At 39.0% G+C, this 26,984-nt stretch overlaps 1 protein-coding gene across 1 annotated transcript; it reads left to right on the plus strand.

Moving 5' to 3' along the window:
• The first annotated feature begins 18,059 nt into the window (after positions 1-18,059).
• On the plus strand, positions 18,060-22,408 carry LOC116352964 (uncharacterized). The gene is made up of 5 exons (XM_031797249.1): positions 18,060-18,192; positions 18,369-18,725; positions 20,895-21,011; positions 21,158-21,210; positions 21,346-22,408. Exons 1-5 carry the CDS (start codon positions 18,060-18,062, stop codon positions 21,475-21,477), a joined length of 792 nt encoding a protein of 263 aa, XP_031653109.1. The 3' UTR covers positions 21,478-22,408.
• The last annotated feature ends 4,576 nt before the right edge of the window (positions 22,409-26,984 follow it).

The following is a 26,984-nucleotide window of genomic DNA, read 5'->3' on the forward strand; positions in this document are numbered from 1 at the left end:
TGGGTAATAGATCTGATGGTCTTTAGTTTGGAGGTCAAGCAGGCCTGGGTAATAGATCTGATGGTCTTTAGTTTGGAGGTCAAGCAGGCCTGGGTAATAGATCTGATGGTCTTTAGTTTGGAGGTCAAGCAGGCCTGGGTAATAGATCTGATGGTCTTTAGTTTGGAGGTCAAGCAGGCCTGGGTAATAGATCTGATGGTCTTTAGTTTGGAGGTCAAGCAGGCCTGGGTAATAGATCTGATGGTCTTTAGTTTGGAGGTCAAGCAGGCCTGGGTAATAGATCTGATGGTCTTTAGTTTGGAGGTCAAGCAGGCCTGGGTAATAGATCTGATGGTCTTTAGTTTGGAGGTCAAGCAGGCCTGGGTAATAGATCTGATGGTCTTTAGTTTGGAGGTCAAGCAGGCCTGGGTAATAGATCTGATGGTCTTTAGTTTGGAGGTCAAGCAGGCCTGGGTAATAGATCTGATGGTCTTTAGTTTGGAGGTCAAGCAGGCCTGGGTAATAGATCTGATGGTCTTTAGTTTGGAGGTCAAGCAGGCCTGGGTAATAGATCTGATGGTCTTTAGTTTGGAGGTCAAGCAGGCCTGGGTAATAGATCTGATGGTCTTTAGTTTGGAGGTCAAGCAGGCCTGGGTAATAGATCTGATGGTCTTTAGTTTGGAGGTCAAGCAGGCCTGGGTAATAGATCTGATGGTCTTTAGTTTGGAGGTCAAGCAGGCCTGGGTAATAGATCTGATGGTCTTTAGTTTGGAGGTCAAGCAGGCCTGGGTAATAGATCTGATGGTCTTTAGTTTGGAGGTCAAGCAGGCCTGGGTAATAGATCTGATGGTCTTTAGTTTGGAGGTCAAGCAGGCCTGGGTAATAGATCTGATGGTCTTTAGTTTGGAGGTCAAGCAGGCCTGGGTAATAGATCTGATGGTCTTTAGTTTGGAGGTCAAGCAGGCCTGGGTAATAGATCTGATGGTCTTTAGTTTGGAGGTCAAGCAGGCCTGGGTAATAGATCTGATGGTCTTTAGTTTGGAGGTCAAGCAGGCCTGGGTAATAGATCTGATGGTCTTTAGTTTGGAGGTCAAGCAGGCCTGGGTAATAGATCTGCTGTTCTTAAACATTATATAAAATAGCAGTGTTTTTTTAGCTTATTTATATCAGGGTTATTTTGGCACATAACTTAATAAAGAACCTAAATAACTTGCTGTAAATGTTTGAATCACACCTTCTCAAATTTGCAGGCTCAGGTTGGAGGGTATGTCTTGTCAATGCACATGTGTCTGGCTGTTCTTTTAAGTGCGACCTCAACTGCAGGTCAGTCATCCTGTGTGGGTCTCACTCTCTCACTCGGTCGAGTGGAAAATTACAGGGTGATTATCGTCACACACAAAGCTGGTCACTAACAGCAGCCCATTACCTCTACAAATTAACATTGTGCAAAGCTGCCATCATGGCAAAGGGTGGCCACTTTGAAGAATCTCAAATATAAAATATATTTTGATTTATTTAACACCTTTTTGGTAACTACGTGATTCCATATGTGTTATTTCATAGTTTTGATGTCTTCACTATTATTCTACAATGTATAAAATAGTAAAAATAAAGAAAATCCTTGGAATGAGTAGGTGTATTCAAATTTTTGACTGGTACTGTATATACAGGACATACAGTAACACCTAGTCAATGTATACACAGGACATATGGTACCACCTAGTTAATGTATACACAGGACATATGGTACCACCTAGTTAATGTATACACAGGACATATGGTACCACCTAGTTAATGTATACACAGGACATATGGTACCACCTAGTTAATGTATACACAGGACATATGGTACCACCTAGTTAATGTATACACAGGACATATGGTACCACCTAGTTAATGTATACACAGGACATATGGTACCACCTAGTTAATGTATACACAGGACATATGGTACCACCTAGTTAATGTATACACAGGACATATGGTACCACCTAGTTAATGTATACACAGGACATATGGTACCACCTAGTTAATGTATACACAGGACATATGGTACCACCTAGTTATATACAGGGCATACTACCACAGGAGGTTGGTGGCAACTTCATTGTGGAGGACGGGCTCGTGGTAATGGCTGGAGTAGAATGAGTTGAATGGTATCAAATACATCAAATACATGGTTCCAGGTTTCCATGTGTTTGATGCCATTCCACTCACTCCGTTCCAGCCATTATTATTAGCCATCCTCCCCTCAGCAGCCTCCTGTGGAAACACTGCATGTGATGTTGTCTTTGTGGCCTCAGATACAAACTCTTTATTTAAACAACTTATTCACATTTGAATCAATATTGTAAGCTACCTGTGTGTATTACCAGATAAGTACTAGGCATATCTTGAACTACAGCAGAAGAGTTTAACAATAGCTAGTAACAAAAACCCACTCCATCATGTTGGGACTAATACTACTTGTTCTACTGACTACTGTAACGGCGTTCTTCGTTTGTCGAAAGAGAGTCGGACCGAAATGCAGCGTGGTGGTTAATCATGACTTTAATGAAAAAAAATGACGATACATGAAATAACTTTAGAAGACAAAACAACAAACGGAACGTGAAACCTAATTACAGCCTATCTGGTGAAACTACACAGAGACAGGAACAATCACCCACGAAATATAAAGTGAAACTCAGGCTACCTAAATACGGTTCCCAATCAGAGACAACGAGAATCACCTGACTCCGATCGAGAACCGCCTCAGGCAGCCAAGCCTACACTAGACACACTCCTAATCAACCACAATCCCAATGCCTACAAAAAAACCCAATACGACAACACAATAACCCATGTCACACCCTGGCCTGAACAAATAATTAAAGAAAACACAAAATACTAAGACCAAGGCGTGACAACTACAATGAACATTTTATGTTTTAGCTGTTAAATGTTTTATTGCCCATACAAATTAAGTATTCATATTCAGATAAAACCTGAGAACAATCTCTCTGTACGGCAGATGACTGACTGACCAGTCTATTTTTTGCTACACTAGTTTGGAGCATTACTGGTACCTCCTCCCCTTGATGGGCGGAGCTAAAGGCTATGACATTAATAACACTTTGCTATCTTCATTTAGGGGTGGGTCAGGACTCTCTCACTCCGTTTGTAACTGACTATCAGTATGGATTCTTTCTTGTATACTGTAACCCTTTTCCATTCCCCTACTCTGAGGGGAGGTGATTGAGTTGAGGCTAGTTCGAGGTTGAGGCTCTGTGAAACAAAGGCAGGGCTTTAGTGTTTTGACCTAGTTGGTTATTTATTTTTTAAATTCACAAAAAAATATATAATTATTATATGTTTTGATAAATATACCAATATATTCCCTTCTTTTAACCTCTTTTATACATATTGGTTTAATACCAGTTGTGTTTCATATTGGGTTAATATACCAGTTGTGTTTCATATTGGGTTAATATACCAGTTGTATTTCATATTGGGTTAATATACCAGTTGTGTTTCACATTGGGTTAATACCAGTTGTGTTTCACGTTGGGTTAATACCAGTTGTGTTTCATGTTGGGTTAATACCAGTTGTGTTTCATATTGGGTTAATATACCAGTTGTGTTTCACATTGGGTTAATACCAGTTGTGTTTCACGTTGGGTTAATACCAGTTGTGTTTCACGTTGGGTTAACACAAGATGTGTTTCATTGTGGAACAAAGGGCATCAGTCTAATCTATGTATCTGGGAAGGCTCTTTTGATGTTGTCAACAGGATGCATCAATAATGAAAGGGCTGTGCTATTACACTGGTTCCTTCTCCTCCACATCTGTTTCACTAAAACAGCCACCCACATAACTCTACAGCACCGGCCCTTAGCTGTACAACCATTTACTTTCTAATCCAAACAGCAAGAATGAAAAAAGAGCTTCAGCAGAACACAATATGTTTGTCTTGTACCACGTGGTCTGGATCCCAGGGTCTCTAGTCTTAAATCATGAGTTTGACAAAAGTAGAGCACTTTAGGTACAAAGCTAAACGTGTGATGATGATGGTGTTGACGATGATGATGAGGATGATGATGATGATGATGATTCATCTCGTGATTCAAAACAAATCACCATCAAACTTTTAGATGTTTACTGAAACTGCTCTATTTTGTTAACTGCTGACATCCACAATTGTTTGGGACTGTATCCAGCGGACTAACAAAACATTTAACATTTTTGGGGAGAAACATATCCCTTTAAGAAAAACTATAGCTTTTCTTCCATTGAGTGAATTAATGTTCTGCTTGATCATGATTTTTATACATGTTTTATTAAATGTGTGATATTCTCATATTTTCAAATTCTCTGTGTAGAAGTGGCACTGACTTACAAATGTAAGTCTTATTAATGTTACATTTTAGAATGATGATGCTAAGTTCACTGGCTAAGTTCCTCTGCACATAGATGACGTTCACTCCCAGTCTGAGTACCTGACATCCGAGTACACACTCTCCTGTGGTGTCTCTCTTCTTTCTTCCTCTTTTAGTTTTCAATGCAGCATAATTGACATATCTCCATCTTGATCCTAAGGAGGAACATGTTTTAGAAAACACATACATACTTTTCAGTTTAATGTTTTTCATATTACATTTTTAAACCATTAAAGGTTATGCTCACAGAAATACTAAAAGTTTCTATGAGACAGCAGGCCACATATTGGTTGGAAAATACTTAATACGAATTACTGTCACATTATTAATCACATAGACTCATTTTCAAGGGTTATCATGAGCTATGTAGCAGAGTCATTGACGAATTTCACCCTCAAATTGGAATTGATCCATTTCACAATGTAAATATACCTGTTCTCCCCTTAATCCACCATGGCTTCCTCCCCGACAGGCATCTACTGCTTCAATAGAAAACAAACAATAAATCAACGCTGTTGAAACTCCAAAAGCTGAAAGCTGGACGAGAGAGCTTGGTTTAATGTTTTTGTAAAGCTGTGTGGCTTTATATACTTTTTCTACTTTTTTCAAGTAGCAAACCTACACAAGCTACTGGGGAATCCATGCCTGCTAACTTTTTATTTTCCTTCCACTCCAGTAGCCGGACACCGCTCTGGTCTGGTGGAAGTGTTGCTGCCTTGTCGGCTCTCCATTGCCGACTGGCCAGTGCTCAGCAGTGTTCCATCCGTATTATTTATTTACCCGTTATTTTACCAGGTAAGTTGACTGAGAACACGTTCTCATTTGCAGCAACGGCCTGGGGAATAGTTACAGGGGAGAGGAGGGGGATGAATGAGCCAATTGTAAACTGGGGATTATTAGATGACCGTGATGGTTTGAGGGCCAGATTGGGAATTTTGCCAGGACACCGGGGTTAACACCCCTACTCTTACGATAAGTGCCATGGGATCTTTAATGACCTCAGAGAGTCAGGACACATGTTTAACGTCCCGTTTAAGGGGTCTCCCCCTTCTCTGGAGATCGGAGCTGTTCTCGACCCAACCAACCAGCCATGGAGATACGTCACTCGCCGCGGAAGTCGAAAAAAGCGTTCTCTGGCAACGGGAGTCTCCTTGGAGATGTTGAGGCTGGACCTGACACAGACCAGAAACGGCTTTGCTACCCTGGATCCAGAGGTTCCGGCGCCTTCTTCCTTGGGGGCTTCCGATTCAAGATCGGATCCGGAGGTACCTGTGTCTTCGTCCTCTGTTCTGTCTGCCTCTCCAGTGGCTTGTACCTCAGGTTCAGATCAATCAATCAATAAATCAATCAAATGTATTTGTAAAGCCCTTCTTAAATCAGCTGATGTCACAAAGTGCTGTACAGAAACCCAGCCTAAAACCCCAAACAGCAAGCAATACAGTGTAGAAGCACGGTGGCTAGGAAAAACTCCCTAGAAAGGCCAGAACCTAGGAAGAAACCTAGAGAGGAACCAGGCTATGTGGGGTGGCCCTTCCTCTTCTGGCTGTGTCGGGTGGAGATTATAACAGAACATGGCCAAGATGTTAAAAATGTTAATAGATGACCAGCACGGTCAAATAATAATAATCAAAGTTGTTGTTGAGGGTGCAACAGGTCAGCACCTCAGGAGTAAATGCCGATCATAGCCGATCTTTCAGAGTATCTCTAAAGCTCCTGCTGTCTCTAGAGAGTTGAAAACAGCAGGTCTGGGACAGGTGCACGTCCGGTGAACAGGTCAGGGTTCCGTAGCCGCAGGCAGAACAGTTGAAACTGGAGCAGCAGCACGGCCAGGTGGACTGGGGACAGCAAGGAGTCATCAGGCCAGGTAGTCCTGAGGCATGGTCCTCCTCCTCCGAGAGAAAGAAAGATCCTCAGAGCTTTTACCTTCATCAGACCATGAGGCTGCCTGAGAGACCGGCCCATTCAACATCACCAGCTGACATCATAGGCAATTCTATGGTGAGAAACATCTCCGTTCCCAAGGCAAAAACCCTGTGCTACCCAGGAGCACGAGTATAGGACGTCACAAGGCTGCTTCCAACTGTGCTACGACAATTGACGGGAGCTGACACTGTCGTAGTCCATGTGGTGTCATACGATATCAGGAAGGCTAGCTCAGAACATCTGAAAATGGAATATAAAAAACTGATTTTATCATTAAAAGACAATAATTTCAGGTACCATCATTGGGCCACGGGTGTGAAAGATTCAGCAGGCTACTGGCATTACACATCTGGCTACAAGATTACTGTACCTCTTCTGGAGTCACTTTTATAGATAACTTTGACACCTTCTGGAAACAGAAGATACTCTACAGGACTGACAAATCATCTTGGCTCCTGGACTCTGTTCACGCATTTCAGGGCTGCGTTGAAACAATGACTTATCAATGACCCAAGACCAGCTCAGTTAATCCCTACCATTGTGACAATTAGTCATCATAATGTTGCATCAAATGTATATTATCCTAGGGGCGTTGGCAGACACAATGTAAGTAGCTTAATTTATGCCCTCCATATTGCCCTTAATTCCTTTGATCCTTCAGCTATTGTATGCAGTAATCATGAGTAATCATGAGCCTATGAACCAGAGTTACACTGTTAACACCGAGATGGTGTGTAGGAAGACCACTTTGTGCAGCTCACCCTGTACTATCAGCTCCAATACAAATAACATGAGCAAGTCTACTTCTGATAAGCTTCCCAGTAAAGCATTAAAAACAATCAAGCAACCCAAAAAGTGCTAAAAAACAGCCATATTAACATATGCAGCCTGAGAGATAAAGTCCACGAAGTCAATAACTAGCATGTAACAGATGACATTCATATTCTGACTATCTCTGAAACTCACTTAGATAATACCTTTGATACAGTGGTAGCAATACATGGTTTTAACGTCTACCGAAAAGACAGAAACGCCAACGGGGTGGTGTTGTGGTCTATATTCAGAACCACATTCCTGTAAAGCTTAGAGTCAATCTAATGTTAAATACTGTTGAAGTAATGTGGCTACAGGTTCATCTGCCTCACCTAAAGCCCATTTTTGTGGGAAGCTACTACATACCACCAAGTGTTGACAGTCAGTATCTGGATAATATGTGTGAAATGCTTGATAATGTATGTGATATCAACATAGAAGTATATTTTCTGGATATATTTTCTCATCAAGCTGCCCACTCAAGAAAAAACTTCAAATTGTAACCAGTGCCTGCAACCTGGTTCAGGTTGTCAGTTAACCTACCAGGGTATTTACAAACAGCACAGGAATGAAATCATCGACATGTATTGATCACATCTTTACTAATGCTGCAGAAATTTGCTTTAAAGCAGTATCCAAATCCATAGGATGTAGTGATCACAATATAATTGCCATATCTAGAAAAACAAAAGTTTCAAAGGTTGGGCCTAATATACTGTAAAAAAGGTCATACAATACGTTTTGTAGTGAATATTTTGATTCATATGTTGATGATGTAGAGAATATTTGCTGGTCTGTGGTGAGTAATGAGGAGCAACCAGATGCAGCACTTTACACATTTATGACATTGCTTATTCCAGTTATTAATAAGCAGAAACCCATTAAGAAAATGACTGTGAAAACTGTTAAATCTCATTGTACTGATAAGGATTTTAAAAATTGCATGGTTGAGAGGGATGGGGCAAAAGGTATGGCAAATATGTCTGGCAGCCCAACTGATTGGCAAACGTAGAGCAAATGAAGAAATCATGTGACTAAACTAAATAAAAACAAAGAGAAACTACGAAACAAAGATAAAGGACATAAAGAATGATAGTAAGACGCTTTGGAGCATCATAAATGACATTTTCGGCTCCATCATTCATTGAATCAGATGGCTCATTCATCACAAAACCAACAGGGTGCATTACCCAACTACTTTGATGACTTTTTCATTGGCAAGATAAGCAAACTTAGGGATGTCATGCCAGCAACAAACGCTGACACCACATCCAAGTATATCTGACCAAATTATGAAAGACAAGAATTGTGCTTATGAATTCCGTAAAGTTAGTGTGGAAGAGGTGAAAAAAAAATATTGTTGTCTATCAACAATGACAAGCCACCGGGGTCTGACAATCTGGATGGAAAATTACTGAAGATTCAGTTTAAGCCTACTAGAAAGTGTGTGCCCTCAGGCCTGGAGGGAAGCTAAAGTAATTTAGCTACCCAAGAATATTAAAGTCCCATTTACTGGCTCAAATAGCCGACCAATCAGCCTGTTACCAACCCTTAGTAAACTTCTGGGGAAAAATGGTGTTTGACCAGATACAATGCTATTTCACAGTTAACAAATTGACAACAGACTTTCAGCACGCTTATAGGGAAGGACACTCAACATGCACAGTACGTACACAAATGACTGATGATTGGCTGAGAGAAATTAATGATAAAATGATTGTGGGGGCTATTCTTGTTAGACTTCAGTGCAGCTTTTGACATTATCATTCAGTCTGCTACTGGAAAAACGTATGTGTTATCGCGTGACACCCCCTGCTACAATGTGGATAAATAGTTACAGAACACAGAGGGTGTTCTTTAATGGAAGCCTCCGAAAAAACATTCCAGGTAGAATCAGGAATTCCCCAGGGTAGCTATTTAGGCCACTTACTTTTTTCAATCTTTACTAACAAAATTCCACTGGCTATGAGTAAAGCCACTGTGCCTATGTATGTGGATGACTCAACACTATACATGTCAGCTACTACAGCGAATGAAATGACTGCAACACTTAACAAAGAGCTGCAGTTAGTTTCAGAATGGGTAGCAAGGAATAAGCTAGTCTTCAATATTTCCAAAAATAAAAGCATTGTATTTGGGACAAATCGTTCACTAAACCCTAAACCTCAACTATGTCTCGTAATGAATAATGTGGAAATTGAGCAAGTTGAGGTGTCCCACAGTCTCCCCCCGAGAAAAAAATACAATTAATTCCATTCCTCAAGAACCCTCCACATGCACCAACAACCAAGAGAATGAACTAAAGAGAAATAAGAAAAAGACAGAAGAAAACAGCAAACAACAATTCAAAAAAGAAAAATGAACAAAGGACATCAAGGACAACTACAATCATAGCAGCAATGCCAACTGTATATGTTACATCATTACTTGTTTTTCTAAGTGATGTTGACAAGCGGAATGTACCAAGCTGTCTGTTTAAAATACTACCACACAGCTCGGACACTCATGCATACCCCACAAGACATGCCACCAGAGGTCTCTTCACAGTCCCCAAGTCCAGAACAGACTATGGGAGGCCCACAGTACTACATAGATCCATGACTACATGGAACTCTATTCCACATCAGGTAACTGATGCAAGCAGTAGAATCAGAATTTAAAAAAACAGGTAAAAATACACCTTATGGAACAATGTCGACTGTGAAGAGACACACACAAAGGTACAGACACATGCATACTCACACATTGTGATAATGTTGTATGGTGGAATTTAACATGTTGGCTGTGGATATGTGGTGGTGTAGGGATGTTATATGATGTACTGTTTAATCTTTAGCTCACTTAGTACAAACATAGTTCACTGTTTCATATTTTGTTTTATATGTAATATGGGTGCTTTGGTGTGTTAGACCCCAGGAAGTGTAGCTGCTGCCTTGGTAGCAGCGTATGGGGATCCCTAATAAATAGAAATGGAAATACAAACATAAGAGACAACATCTCTTACATAGCAGGAAACTGAAAAGATTTGGCATGGGCCCTCAGATCCTCAAAAAGTTCTACAACTGCACCATTGAGAACATCTTGACTGGCTGCATCACTGCTTGGTATGGCAGCTGCTTAGCATCCGACTGCAAGGCTACCCCAACCCCGGTCAACAGCTCCGCACCCCTTGCAGCTACTTGCCCAAGCCTCCCCGACTATTCCTTCACCCAATTTCAGATAGCAGATGTTCTGAAAGAGTTGCAAAACCTGGACCCATACAAATCAGCTGGGCTAGACAATCTGGACCCTCTCTTTCTAAAATGATCCCCCGTAATTGTTGCAACCCCTATTACCAGTCTGTTCAACCTCTCTTTCGTATCTTCCGAGATCCCTCTTCGAAGGGGGTGACACTCTAGACCCAAACTGTTATAGACCTATATCCATCCTGCCCTGCCTTTCTAAAGTCTTCTAAAGCCAAGTTAATAAACAGATCACTGACCATTTCGAATCCCAACGTACCATTTCGAAACCCAATCTGTTTTCCGAGCTGGTCGCGGGTGAACCTCAGCCACACTCAAGGTACTAAACGATATAATAACTGCCATCGATAAAAAAAAGTACTGTGCAGCCGTCTTCATCGACCTGGCCAAGTCTTTCAACTTTGTCAATCACTGTATTCTTATCGGCAGACTCAACAGCCCTAGTTTCTCAAATAACTGCCTCGCCTGGTTCACCAACTACTTCTCAGACATAGTTCAGTCTGTCAAATCGGAGGGCCTGTTGTCTGGACCTTGCCAGAGTCTTTAGGGTGTCTTTAGCTAGGTTTCCATCCAATTAGTGACAGATGTTCATGTGAATATTTTACAATCTTCATAAAAACAATATGCCTTAAGAGAAATTTAATGGACATCCATATGCAATCAGATCCAACCTGGCACAGCCAGCGTCATCAATAAATGAGGGATGTTGGCCATATGAGCCACATTTACGTGTCCTTAAAAACAGCCTATAACAAATTACAAAACACTATTCCTTGTGTCCACCTCATTGTTCAGTTGTCAGAGATTTGAGCACTAAATGTATCAGGGCATTGTGTACAAAGGCTTAGGTGTCCACCATGATATTCATATTTTAAATATATACAGTTCAAGTCGGAAGTTTACATTCACTTAGGTTGGAGTCATTAAAACTCGTTTTTCATCCACTCCATAAATTTCTTGTTAACAAACTCTAGATTTGGCAAGTTGATTAAGACATTTACATTGTGCATTACACAAGTAATTTTTCCAACAATTGTTTACAGACAGATTATTTCACTTTTTTTATTTCATAATTCACTGTATCATAATTCCAGTAGGTCAGAAGTTAACATATACTAAGTTGACTGTGCCTTTAAACAGTACACCTCCAATTGACTCAAAGGATGTCAATTATCCTATCAGAAGCTTCAAAAAGCATGACATAATTTTCAGGAATTTTCCAAGCTGTTTAAAGGCACAGTCAACTTAGTGTAGTTTGTCTGTAAACAATTGTTGGAAAAATTACTTGTGTCATGCAAAATGTAGATATCCTAACCGACTTGCCAAAACTATAGTTTGTTAACAAGACATTTGTGGAGTGGTTGAACCTAAATGTATGTAAACTTCTGACTTCAATTGTACGAAAAAACTAAAAACAGACTATTTTCACGGGATAAGACAAACACACATCCGACTGCTACGCCATCTTGTATTGTGTGTTGAAAGCATGGGGTGCTTCCACACTGGAAGTTCCAGACACTTGTAGAATCCATGCCAAGGCGCATTGAAGCTGTTCTGGTGACTCGTGGTAGCCCAATGCCCTATTAAGACACTTGGTTGGTGTTTCCTTTATTTTGGCAGCTACTTGTGGCATCTGGTTACATGAACACTGGAACAGCTGGTTAGGGGAAATATCTCGAGTCACACAAAAGGGAATATAACATTGTGGATAAAGTTCGTAATTACACAATCTCATGTGTACAACATCTTAGGACCTGCATCCCTACACTGAGAGCTTTGACGTTTCTAAAATGACATATTTGGGTGTTTTTGGAGCCTTTGTTTGTGTTTTTTCAGGGCCTCTGTACCACACAATAATGAGGAAGTGATTTGCTATTTGGGGTAAGTTTCTAAAAATTTGAAATGACAAAAAGGTGTCTGGACCCTTCTATAACATGCCATTTACATCAAAAATAGACATTTGGTTGTAAAAAATAAATATCAAATCAAATCAAATTGTATAGGTCACAAACACATATTTAACAAATGTTGTTGTGGGTGTAGCGCAATGCTTGTAAATACTTGTATCCTTTAAGACGTTGGGTTCCTGAGTGGTCCACTGGTTACTGCCTGTTTAGCCTGACACTTGAGAGCTTTCAGGTAATCAACCCAGTCTACCTTAAATGATCCCAAACCACTTCGATATAGGACTTCACAGTGTTGTAGTCAAAACACCTACAAGGGAAACAAGTGCATTTTCAGTCAGATGTTTTCATGATAAAAACAATTCAATGAAACAGGACAAGTTAAAAGGCTGGAAATATATAGCAAATGTATTGTGCAGACAGACAGAAAAAATAAGAAATTAATTGATATAGTTAGTTAGACAAATGTATATAAGTTTTAAACCACAATGATAGAATTATACAAAATGCTGATATTTTTAAACCACATTGAGACCACATTTGAGACACTAAAAACAATCACGGTCAGAAATGGTACAGGCATCACCAAAATACAGGACATAATCTATACACATGTATCCATACAACAACAAAAAGTAATGTGGATAGGACAATTAGGCACTTAAAAATAAACTATATATGAGACACCATAGTATACAGTAACATGTAAGCTACGGTGGGGACCTTATGACATAACAGGCTTGTCAGGTTCACAGAAGAAATGGGTCACGGGTTGGACAACTTTACAGGAAGTATTGAACACTATGTTCCAGCCAATGAGGTATGTTTTCAAGATTGAATATTTGATCTTTGGTTGTCATTTAAGCACCGACCAAACAAACACCACCTCCCCAGAGGTTACATACCACGATGGTCAGATTAGGGGTTGCTGTGATTATTCTCAGTGCAGTGTGTAAGTACAATTTCATCACTGGTAGAATATTAAAAATAGTTTTGTTGTGGTGCCGTGCAATTCAATATAGTTCAAGCTTCTTGAAGGGTAGGATAAATGGACATTTAGAACGTTCAACCACACACATACCATCTAAAAATAAATTATAACTTGAGTCAGTGCTAAGAAACAAAGAAAGAAAAATAAATGTATTTCATCTGGAATGATTTTCACAGACTACTGTTTTCTCTTGTTTAACATTTGTCCTTGTCTGTGTGATAACTACAGTATGCTTATGTTTCTGTTTCCATTTGATTTAGATGTAGACCATGTTAACCTGCTAAGTCCAGTGATCACTGTTCAACTTGGTGATCCTGTAACCCTGCTATGTGTTTTCCCAGAAGAGGAATTCAACGATGAGCAAATGCACTGGTACAAGCAAACTATGGGAGGTATTCCACAACTTGTCGCATGAATGCAGAAATATTTAACAGAGCCTGTGTTTCACTCTGGATTTAATAATTCACACTTCAATGTAAAATTGGATCAGATCATGTTTTGCCTTACTATCATGAAGATGATCCCAGAAGATGAAACCATGTACTATTGTGCAATTGGAAGACAGATGACTGTGGAATTTAGAGATGGCACATATCTGTCTTTGAAAGGTAACATCATTTTAATATAAATGTATAAGTTATGTTAATTGGACAATAATTTGTTCAGTAATTAAACAAAATATTTGCTCAGTACATTTGTAATTTCTCAGCCTATGGAAAGATTGCAGTCAAATATGTTTATCTTATACTATTTTAAAGTCTGATAATTACTCATTATGTTCTGATTAATTTAGGAAATGGTTAGAAGTCTGACTACAAGACAGTGGACCAGCAGCCAGAGTCTGACCCAGTCCATCCAGGAGACTCTTATTTCAATGTTTATCACAACAGTTTTGTTTGTTAAGTTATCCATAGTTATAGATGCTGAGAGTGCTACATACATATGATTCTAGAGAGCCAAACTGCAATAATTTTGTATTCACGTGACACTGACATTTCTTTCATAAAAACAACCCCAATTAGGTGTCAGTTAGAAAAGGTCACACTACCAGATTGTAGAGCAACAGCCAGTGTCTGACCCAGTCCAACCAGAAGTTTCTGTGACTCTGCAGTGTACTGTACTCTCTGAGACCTGTACAGGAGAACACAGTGTGTACTGGTTCAGAGCCAGATCAGGAGAATCCCATCCAGGATTCATTTACACCCCTGGGAACAGGAGGGATGCGTGTAAGAAGAACCCTGAGACTCCATCTCCAACACAAAGCTGTGTCTACAGCCTCTCCAAGAACAACCTCAGTCTCTCTGATGCTGGGACTTACTACTGTGCTGTGGTCACATGCGGGGAGATCCTGTTTGGCAATGGAACAAAACTTAACATCATTAAAGGTACAACTTTTTATTAAATTGATAAAGCAAACATTCAAGCATATTTTATAGATACCATTATTTAGTTTAAATGGGTCAAAGTGAAATAAATTGTGTTATCAACTATGCAAGCTTAACATAAAACATAAAAAAAACATGTTAAATGTATTTTCATCCCAGGAAGCACAGTGGATCCCATTGTCCTCAGCTTGGGAGCAGCAGTGGCTGTGTGTGTGATTGTAATCTTTAGTCTTGCTTGTACCAAAAACAAGAGACAAACATGTTATCATTGTAAAGGTAAGTCATTTTAGAGATACATATTTATTTGTTAATTTCAAATGTGTTAGCTATGATCATTTAAATGTAAAGTCTCACCTCATTTTCTGATTCAGCGTTGAATGTTATACTGTACATTCCGTCTCCATTTTCATGCTTGGGTTTCTATCTGTTGATACAGCAAGTGTCTCTCAGCATATTCACCATGATGATAACCTCTCATCAGAGCAGTCAAGTGGTCAGGTATGTAACATCTGTATTATCCAGTGTGTGAAAACAAGAGGTACATTACCTGTTACACATGAGTGTGCATATGTAACCGATGTGAAATGGCTAGCTAGTTAGCGGTGGTGCGCGCTAATAGCGTTTCAATCGGTGACGTCACTCAATTTGAGACCTTGAAATAGTGGTTCCCCTTGCTCTGCAAGGGCTGTGGCTTTTGTGGAGCGATGGGTAAAGATGCTTCGAGGGTGACTGTTGATGTGTGCAGAGGATCCCTGGTTCGAGCCCAGGTTGGGGGCGAGGAGAGGGACGGAAGTTATACCGTTACACATATTAGTGTATATGTGTATATTTGTGAATAAATGACAAAGTACAGCAGTAACCAATGAGATGTTGCAGCAGTGTTGTGGGGCTTTAAGACGTTAAATTACCCTCATATTCAATAGCTTATTCATTGTCCAGAAATCTGTAGTGTAACTTCAAATATTTTCTTGAACAATGTCAACATGCTGAAAACATCAGTTTAGTTTTTGGGTTTACAAAGTAAAGGCTTTAGAAACGTTTTTTGTTTGATTAAAACATTGGTTTTGCATAGCCATAGCTTGTCATTAACTAGTAGGAAAAAATATGTCACTAAGACCGGGGTTCAATCTGATACACATTCGATCTGTGTTATAGCACAGCTGACAAAAACGCTGCATTGTCGGTGTTCCAGCGCCCTGTGCTAATAATTGAATCCTAGACTCAGAATGCACATTTCCCTTGACCATGTTATTGTTATTGTTAATGTTATTATTTAACTTTTCTGTTGTTGTGCACAAGGGAGTTATTATTTACTGTACTCTATTCCTTAATTGCCAAAGACATCTCTGTTAAATTACCCTGCATTGCATTTCTCTGAGAAGAAGACTAAAAGAGGAAGAAAGAAGAGAGAGACACCACAGGAGAGTGTGTACTCTGATGTCAGGTACTCGAACTGGGAATGAACTTTGTTTCAGATACAGCATGGACAAAATTATGTCAGTCAAGCATCAATAAAAAAGCAGTTAAAGCATTTCTGTATGGTTCTCGCTTTGGTCATGGGGGCATTGTCATGCTGAAACAGGAAAGGGACTTCCCCAAACAAAGTTGAAGGACAGAATCATCTGGAATGTCATTGTATTCAGTAATGTTAAGATTTCCCTTCACTGGAACTAAGAGTGCTAGTCCGAACCATGAAAAACAGCCCCATACCATTATTTCTCCTCCACCAAACTTTACAGTTTGCACTATGCATTGGGGCAGGTAGCGTTCTCCTGGCATCCGCCAAACCCAGATTCGTCTGTTGGATGGCCAGATGTTGAAGCGTGATTCATCACTCCAGAGAATGTGTTTCCACTGCTCTAGAGTCCAATGGTGGAGAGCTTTACACCACTCCAGCCGATGCATGGCATTGTGCTTGGTGATCTTAGGCTTGTTTGTGGCTGCTCTGCCATGGAAACCCATTTCATTAAGCTCCCGTTGAACAGTTCTTGTGCTGACTTTGCTTCCAGAGGCAGTTTGGAACTCAGAGGTGAGTGTTGCAACCAAGGACAGACGATTTTTACGCGCTATGCTTTTCAGTATTCGGCAGTCCCGTTCTATGACCTTGTGTAGCCTATCACTTTGCAGGCTGAGCCGTTGTTGCTCCTAGATGTTTCCACTTCACAATAACAGCGCTTACACTTGCCCGGGGCAGCTCTAGCATGGCGGAAACTTGATGAACTGACTTGTTGGAAAGGTGGCATTCTATGACAGTGCCACGTTGAATGTGACTGAGCTCTTCATTAAAGCCATTCTGCTGCCAATGTTTGTCTATGGAGATTGCATGGCAGTGTGTCAAATTATAGGTAAAACCATTTTATTCGAATCATTTTTATGCCACCAAATAAATTCATATTTAAAAAAAATAATATCTCTTTAAGGCAATAATGTCACTTAAATAAGTTAATTTAAATAAGAGATTATGCTAAGATCTTACGGAGGAGAGGCAATTAAGATAGGTGGGCTAAGAGGTTGACCTAGTAAACCATGCAAAAGGCATTATGGTCAAATAGAGATAGATGACATAGCTATGGTATCAATTAGTAAGCCTAAAGCATTCAGCCAACAGATTACAGTAAGAGAAGCATTATAGAACTATAGTCCCAGATACATATCACTGGTCTTTTGATTACACTAACTGCTTATTGGTTGGGAATGGAACAGGAAATGTTGAACTTTATTTTTTTTCAACCAATCAGGTAATTCTTAGAATTGAAACCAGCCTATATTTCGCTTTACATTAGTCATTTCACTTGGGGACTGTAGACCAACTGTTGTTACAACACATCAAGATGATCAGAATCAACCTTGTTTGGATGTTAGTCAGTCAAATCTGTAAGTACCAGTTTTTAACCAACGGTTCCATACTGTACAGTCTTACTGGAGAGAAACATTTAAAACTGATCATATAATGATGTCTGATTGAAAAGTTATGTCTTCAGATTCAATATGATGCAATTACGATGGCAATATATTTGTGGGCAATTCAAGTGCAAAGATTAGATCACAATATTTATAATGTATATATATATATATATATATATATATATATATATGATATATATATATTTTAAACTAATTGTCTGAATGAATGGATAACATAGCTAAAAAAATGATTTCTTTCAATTTTTGTGTAGTCCTGATTCACTCTGAAGAAGTTCCTCTGCAAATTCCACTGACCACAGCTCAGCTCGGAGAGTCTGTATCTCTTCCATGTTTCTTCTCAGAGACAATTGATTATTTCCAATGGCTGTACTGGTACAAGCAAACTGCTGGTCAAATGCCCCAAGTTGTGGCAACTGTAGAAAAGAGAAAATCAGCTGATTTTGTTCTTAATGGAGAGTTTAATGACATACGTTTCACAATGGAGAAAGTAAAAGTTGGATATCTTCTCATCATCAGCAATATCAGCAGATCAGATGAGGCAGTATACTTCTGTGGAATAGGATCAATGTATGAGATGAAGTTTAGAAATGGAACATTTTTGGCTGTAAAAGGTAACTTGATTTCAGTAATATGATTTATCTCAATGTTTATCACCACAGTTTTGTTAAGTTATCCATAGTTACAGATGCTGAGGTTGCTGCATACATATGATTCTAGAAAGCCAAACTGCAATAATTGTGTATTCACGTGACACTGACATTTCTTTCATGAAAACAACATCAATTAGGTGTCAGTCAGAAAAGGTCACACTACCAGACTGTAGAGCAACAGCCAGTGTCTGACCCAGTCCATCCAGAAGACTCTGTGACTCTACAGTGTACAGTACTCTCTGAGACCTGTACAGGAGAACACAGTGTGTACTGGTTCAGAGCCGGATCAGGAGAATCCAATCCAGGAGTAATTTACACCCCTGGGAAAAGGAGTGATGAGTGTAAGAAGAGCCCTGAGACTCCCTCTCCTACACAGAGCTGTGTCTACAGCCTCTCCAAGAACAACCCCAGTCTCTCTGATGCTGGGACTTACTACTGTGCTGTGGTCACATGCGGGGAGATCCTGTTTGGCAATGGAACTAACCTAAATATTGGTGGGTAATGAATATTATGAGTTGTAGTGTAGAAAGTAGGACTATTTAAGTGGTGCATATAGCACAGGGGTTGAAGTACATTTTGCTATGACAATATTCTCATCATTGACCAGAAAATAATGTTATATAAAAATATATTTAAAAAATGCTAAAAACAAAATACAATCTATTGATATCTAAACTTAACTTTAAACACAAGCTATGTAATCAAATATCTCCTTCAATATGTGGCTTCAGTCAATCAATGTATTTAATATGCTAATAATAATAAGTTATTTAGCTTGCAATCAAACAAACATTAAACACAACACATTTAAATTGAGATGATGGGGATGGAGATTGAATGTCTATAGTTAGCTGGGGAGGATGGAATGGGAGTTGAGTCAATTTGGGTTGGAAAGGCAGTATAGTTTGAGCAGAGGGGGCATCGATGGTACAGAAAGAGAGAGACATAGACAGTCTGACAAACAGGCCAGTAGCTCTTCATCGGAGCACCACACCTGCTTCTCCTGCATTCAGTTCCTCCATAGAAGCCGCTCCTTTCTGTCGGTACTGGTTCTCCATTACAAAAAAATGTAGCAACCAAATCAAATCAAATCAAATTTATTTGTCACATACACATGGTTAGCAGATGTTAATGCGAGTGTAGCGAAATGCTTCTAGTTCCGACAATGCAGTAATAACGAACAAGTAATCTAACTAACAATTCCAAAAAAAACTACTGTCTTATACACAGTGTAAGGGGATAAAGAATATGTACATAAGGATATATGAATGAGTGATGGTACAGAGCAGCATAGGCAAGATACAGTAGATGATATCGAGTACAGTATATACATATGAGATGAGTATGTAAACCAAGTGGCATAGTTAAAGTGGCTAGTGATACATGTATTACATAAGGATGCAGTCGATGATATAGAGTACAGTATCTACGTATGCATATGAGATGAATAATGTAGGGTAAGTAACATTATATAAGGTAGCATTGTTTAAAGTGGCTAGTGATATATTTACATCATTTCCCATCAATTCCCATGATTAAAGTGGCTGGAGTAGAGTCAGTGGCATTGACAGTGTGTTGGCAGTAGCCACTCAATGTTAGTGGTGGCTGTTTAACAGTCTGATGGCCTTGAGATAGAAGCTGTTTTTCAGTCTCTCGGTCCCAGCTTTGATGCACCTGTACTGACCTCGCCTTCTGGATGACAGCGGGGTGAACAGGCAGTTGCTCGGGTGGTTGATGTCCTTGATGATCTTTATGGCCTTCCTGTAGCATCGGGTGGTGTAGGTGTCCTGGAGGGCAGGTAGTTTGCCCCCGGTGATGCGTTGTGCAGACCTCACTACCCTCTGGAGAGCCTTACGGTTGAGGGCGGTGCAGTTGCCATACCAGGCGGTGATACAGCCCGCCAGGATGCTCTCGATTGTGCATCTGTAGAAGTTTCTGAGTGCTTTTGGTGACAAGCCGATCACCTGGGTGATGCCATGGCTGCTGAAAAGTGCTGGAAATGCCACCACACATCAACAGTGGTTAGGAACAGTCCCTGATCCTCTTCTGCCATCTCCAGACACGGATTTCAGTCTTTGTTCTCTTTTGGTAGGCCGTCATTGTAAATAAGAATTTGTTCTTAACTGACTTACTAAATAAAAGGTTAAAAAAATAAAAAAATAATAACAGAACATTCAAAACCAAAACATTAATTTAAAAAAATACAACAAGAAAACACTTTAAAATAAAGAAAATATGTACAATATTTACAGAGCTCTATGCCTAGACGACCTCATGACGCCATAGTCGATATGGAGGAGACTAATTTTGAGTATGCTATATATATCGTACTAACTATTTTACTTTAATATATGGGTGCTATATGTCTCTTACTCTGTATGTTAATATAAGGTTGGTATATATATATCTTACTATTTTATTTTGTATACAAGGTTGGTATATATATCTTACTATTTTTTTTAAATATAAAGGGTGGTATATATCTCTCTTACTATTTTATTTTAATATAAAGGGTGGTATATATCTATCTTACTATTTTATTTTAATAGAAGGGTGGTATGTATCTCTCTTACTATTTTAGTCTAATATAAATCTCCTAATGTTTTACTTTAACATAAGGGTATATATTTGTATCTATTTATTACATTTTTTCTTCCTTTTAGGAAGATCTCTGGATCATGTTGTCATTGGACTGGGAGTGACATCAGTTTTCTGTGTGATTGTAATCATTATCCTCATCTTCACCAGAAATACAAAGACATTTTGTGAACATTATCAAGGTGAATTCTTTGTTATTACAAACTGTAGATGAACACCTAAAACATTTAAAGATTAATACCTAATACTTGTCACCAACTATTGTGCCTCTGTCTTCTATCAATCTTGACTTTTGTCATGTTGATGCTGTTTTTATTCACGTTAACAGTGAGTGTTGCACAGCATATTGGACATGACAACACAACCACCGAATGTGATCAGGTATATAAATGCAATTGTTATAATTTTGGCCTGTTTGTAGAAGATGTTTAATATGATACTAGACACTCCAGTTACCTGACAAGTATTATTATTATGACTACATTTATGAATAAAAAACATTATGATGATTCACAGGATCAAGATGGAGTTACGTTGAATTATGCTGCATTGCATTTCTCTGAGAGGAAAACTAAAAGGGGAAGAAAGAAGAGAGAGACACCACAGGAGAGTGTGTACTCTGATGGCAGGTGTTCAGACTGGGACTGAACATTGTTTATGTGCAGAGGAATGGATGTAGTTTGGTCAAGAAACTCTTGTTAATATGTTTATAATGTATTCAGACAGTCATGACATTTGATACACTATAATGTATCATAGAATAAGCTTGTTCTTCTAGGAGTGTTCTCTATCAGAGCACCACTGTTATGGAATGGCTTGTCCTGTGAGGTAAAGGGCCAGAAAATCTACCTTTTTTGCTTTGCCTTTAATCTTAGTCTTTGATTGTATTGTTATTTTAGACTTCCTTGGTGATTCTATATTCTTCTCTTGTATCATATCTCTTGTATGTCAGCCTTTTGTTTAGACATACTGTTTAACCATGAGCCAACTCAGTGGCCTTGTGTTTATTGTCTACCGTGAGATTAGAAGGTTGAGGGTTTGATCCCTGGTCAAGTCACACCAATTACTCTAAAAATGGGAATGAATGCCTCTCTGCTTGGCACTCAGTATAAAGGAGATGGATTGGGTTAAGTATCCTGTCCAGGAGGTATACTTGTACATCAAGCTGCATTCCATTATTGAATATTGAACCTATGAGCAGTTCTGGCTCGGATGACGATTTCTTACTTAATTACTTTTCTACAGCAAAGTTTGTTGCAATTGAACTGTATTTCAAATACAATTAGAGTTGATCAGCCCCCATTTTAAGTAATTTTTCTCTATTTGAAATCATGTATAAATGTATTATGGTTCTATTTGGATTGTTTTAATCCTTTTTCCAAAATGTATAATTGTTGTGATATTTACTGTAACCCATGAAACAAACAATAAGATAGCATACCTTCTTAAACATTGTATATAATGTAGGTTAATTACATTTTACTGTATTTCTTGAGTTCCAACAGCATGTTTATGTCACGTTGGAATGAAGAGATTCGGGAGACAGGCGCAGGAATACATAATAGTTTTTTAAAATCAGAGGTGTGGACTCGAGTCACATGACTTGGACCCGAGTCAGACTCGAGTCACAAATATGATGATTTGCAACTCGACTTTGACTTTAACACCAATGATTCGTGACTTAACTTGGACTTGAGCCCTTTGACTTGGACTGACTTGATACCCTCCACAAGCCCAACTATAAAAAATTATGCTAATAAAAAAAGTGTGCAGCCCATCAACTCTTCATTTAACGGATAACAGTTTGAATCGGACAGCAGCCAATCAAATTGTGCAAGCTGAGAAAAAGTTGCGCGTGGCAATGCAAAGGAATGTCAGTGGGTGAATTCAGTCGGAAATTATTATTTTCGGATATGAAGACTATACTATAGTCAACAAAAAACAAATTGCAACTAGCAAAACATGTGGGAAGAAAATTAGACGGAGACACAACATCTTCCAACTTGGTTCGACATTTGAAGCTGCACAAAGAACGGTAAGTCGTGGCTAATATAGCCGACAGCTATATATAACTTTGCTTGTATAGCATGTAGGCTAAGTAACATTAAGTCAATGAGCCTCCACACAGTCAGTCAGCCCGGGAACGTGATCATTACACCCAAGATTGAGCTACCACTGGCTAGGCAGTTTGTAGCCTAAATCCTGCCTGATGTTACTGCTGATGCTACTGCGAAAGTCAATCGCTATGGTGCAGTCTTTCTCATGGCTACCCATGTATTTCCATGGAAATATGTTTATTTGTAAAGTAATAAATATATTTTTTAAGCATTCATGATTTGCGTAAATGTAGTATACTACTATACTATTAAAAATATTAAATGGTATTACATTGTGTTTGAGTGCATTATGACTTGCTTAGGACTCGAAACTCAATGTTTCGAGTCTTGCCTGTCTTGACTTGGGACTTGAGTGCTAAGACTTGATACTTACTTGTGACTTGTAAAACAATGACTTGGTCCCACCTCTGGTTTTTATTGTACCCAAATTACGGCATACCGTGTAAAGGCATGGGGACGAAGACTAAACAAACAATAAAGAAAACAAAGGGTAGAAACCCAAACAAAAAAGCGAGGAGTACCTCGAGTAAATAACCCAAGCGCACAACGATTAACACACAGGACGAGACCCGTAATCATCTGCGCAATCCACCGTGGCACGAAAGCCAAAACACACATAGAACAGGTACTCACAAGAAACAACGGACATTTGAACAATAATTGACCTCCCAATGGAAACCAAAGACACACTTATGCAAGCACTAATCAGTGGGAATAGGGGACAGGTGTGCGTAATGAAGGTTCCGGAGAGATCCGTGACAGTTTATAGCTATAATGTACCAGAATTTAGGTACCTGTAGGTCTATATCGAATCATCTAACCAACTTTATCGTCTGATTCATCATCTAACCACCGTCTGATTCATCACATTATTTAGAATGGAGCTTTTAATAATGGTACAAAGGTTGATTTACACAACTGTCATCAAAGATCTTCTCTTTGAAATGGATTACTAATTAAACATACTTGCATTTACACTTAATTTCTGAAATAATCAAAGAAACAAAATAGCACAACTCTGTGAATTACACTCCTTTAAACTATAGAAAACAAACTGTGATCGATGTCTGTAAAAAAATATTTGCTTGTTTCTGTGATGTTGCAACTTCCAATAGTGGAACAACAGGATACTCCCCAATTCTTTCATTTATTTCTCCTGGTTCCAGTTGTCTTGGTGGTAAAGGTCACTCCAGTGTATTGTAGCCGGTCACCACTGAATCCCTGGGCAGAAACATGGAGAAAAAAACAATTCCTAAGATAAGTGAATAATGTCCAAAAGACTTGATGTTGATCATTAAGTAAGATAGTTGTCACATACTTTTTTGTAAGCTAGTATTTGTACCTGTTGACCCAACTGGTCAGCACTGAGAATGGCATCACAGATTTGTTGAGATGTGCCATCTGTTTCCATTGCAGAGTTAATTGATTTTTATTTTTTTTTTATCATAAAATTAACAACATAGTGTGATTTATCCAGACACAGCTGGATTAGTAAAAGTGCACATGAGAGAAAAAAGTACCAAGAATGGAGTCTGCATAACAGTATGGTACCTGCATAACGGTATGGTGCCTGCATACCACTATGGTGCCTGCATACCACCAATTTGAACCCCCTGAACTTGAATATGCCGCTGAACATTGTTGCATTTTGACACACCTGAAAATGCAAAACAGATAGAAAAGTGTAGGTCAATCAGAAGAACTAGGACAATGACTAACGAAAGCTCAACAGTATCAGAAACCCCATAAAAACTATTTCCCCCTCTAATTCTTACATTGTCAACTAAACAGAATCACATTACGGTTAGACAAATCAAGGAGGAATTGCAAAACTTACATATTGTACTGAATATTACCACAACAACCCCGAATCTGATCATCATGGTGTGTAGCTCCAACTTCAGGTTAGTCCTCTGACCGGATAAACACTTGAAATAAGTATGTACCAATATGCAGGTCTGAAGTCAAAGACCAACCTGATAGGTTGGTGTAAAAAACACAACACTTCCTGTTACATTTCCGAACTAGCAACAGTATTTTTGATTACACAAACACCTACAGTGTTTCATTTGGGCCGTTATTCTGGTATTTGCTAAAGTATCTGCACTTTTCAATGTATCTACATATAGAGGCCTGCAACTCTTTCCTGAATTGCTTTACAAGAGGGTAATGTCAAATAGGCTTCATTGCTATTTGTACAGCTGTTAGATAATGTTATGCCAAAAGTAGTCAATGCTTGTCACGGTTTTCTTCCTGTGAAGGAGAGGCGGACCAAAACGCAGCATGGTAAGTGTTCATGGTTTTAATAGGAAAATGCAAACATGAACACAACTACAAAACAAGAAACGTGAAAACCCAAAACAGTCCCATGTGGCACAAACACTGACATAGGAAACAATCACCCACAAAAACCCCAAAGAATATGGCTGCCTAAATATGGTTCCCAATCAGAGACAACAATAAACACCTGGCTCTGATTGAGTACCAATCTAGGCAACCATAGACTTACCTAGACACCTAAACTGAACACAACCCCATAAATCTACAAAAAACCCTAGACAAGTCAAAACACATAAATCACCCATATCACACCCTGGCCTAACCAAAATAATAAAGAAAACAAAGATAACTACGGCCAGGGCGTGACAGTGCTGATAGTTTTGTGAAGGGGAATAGCCAACAAAAAGTTCTCAAAGTTCTGAGCTCATTGTACCTTTATTGTACAGGTAATATAATAATCATGATGGCACAACATCAACTCTAATATTATCTTTTGTCATAAATTACACCTAGTTAAAGGTAATTGTCTTCCAACGATACCTATGTATTAACCTGGTGGTTACATAGACAGGTAGAGTGTAAGTACAGCAATGGTACACGTGTTACAGAGATCCTACCCGACAAACTGGATAGCATAGGACAGTGCTCCAGGCCTTTATGGTCAAGGAATAGCTGCTTTAGCTGCTTTAGGACGAGGTCAAGGAAAGATCAAGGCCACAATTAAATTAACATATAAAAGGGCCTCACTCAGAATATTTATCAATAACTTCCAATGGTGCAGTATATACTGAGGATATGGTGGCCCAACAATATAACATACCAAGACCTGAGAATGAAGAAGAAATAGGTCATCATCAGTATGAGGAGAAGAAAATGGAGATCACTCAGGATCACTCAGGAAAGACACAATATACATAACAAGACAAGCGCTGGGCTACAACCCACAAGGAGAAGGCCAAAAAACAACTAGAGATGCTCCACTCTACAGGAACTGAGTAAAGCATGGATGACCTGGAAAGAGGCAAAAGCCTTCGCACAGAAAAGAGGGAGGGAGCCATCTTCCCTCCCAACCCTGTACTGGGTTCACATGGAAACAAAAATGTATAGGTGAAATGTGTTTTAATATGCAAGGGTACATTTTGTAATGTAATGAAGCAAAATGTACTGCACATTAACAGATTAATAAATGCCAATTTGAACTCAAGAAATGCTGTAGTATGCAATGATACTATCTATAGTAAATAAGAATTACATTTATTTCACAAGTTTCTCAGCTCGTTACCTGTATAAAAGACATCTTTCTGATTGAGAGGGGGTCAAATACTTATTTCTCTCATTAAAATGCAAATCAATTTATAACATTTTTGACATGCGTTTTTCTGGATTTTTGTTTTGTTATTCTGTCTCTCACTGTTCAAATAAACCTACCATTAAAATTATAGACTGATCATTTCATTGTTAGTGGGCAAACATACAAAATCAGCAGTGGATCAAATACTTTTTTCCCTCACTGTATGTAGTATAGTCATTGAGGTATTTCACCCTAAAATTGCAATTGAACCATTTCTCAATGTAAAAATACCTGTTCTCCCCTTAATCCATCATGTCTGCCTCCCCAACAGGCACCTACTGCTTCAATTTAAAAAATAATACTAATCTAACAAAGCATCGCTGTCTGATGAAAATCACTTATCTCCAAAGCAGAAACTTGTCAGGAAATTGGAAACATGGGCATGTTTCAATAAATGTAAAAACAAT

The sequence above is a fragment of the Oncorhynchus kisutch genome, linkage group LG19 (genome assembly GCF_002021735.2).
Source record: "Oncorhynchus kisutch isolate 150728-3 linkage group LG19, Okis_V2, whole genome shotgun sequence".
Classification (NCBI taxonomy): domain Eukaryota; kingdom Metazoa; phylum Chordata; class Actinopteri; order Salmoniformes; family Salmonidae; genus Oncorhynchus; species Oncorhynchus kisutch.

Excerpts from the sequence above, each read along its gene's own strand:
- LOC116352964 (XM_031797249.1), top strand. The coding sequence starts at position 18,060 with ATGGAGAAAGTAAAAGTTGGATATCTTCTCATCATCAGCAATATCAGC. Across the intron at positions 18,193-18,368 it reads AACATTTTTGGCTGTAAAAG|GTGTCAGTCAGAAAAGGTCA; the intron begins GTAACTTGATTT and ends AACATCAATTAG. Across the intron at positions 21,012-21,157 it reads ATTTTGTGAACATTATCAAG|TGAGTGTTGCACAGCATATT; the intron begins GTGAATTCTTTG and ends TCACGTTAACAG.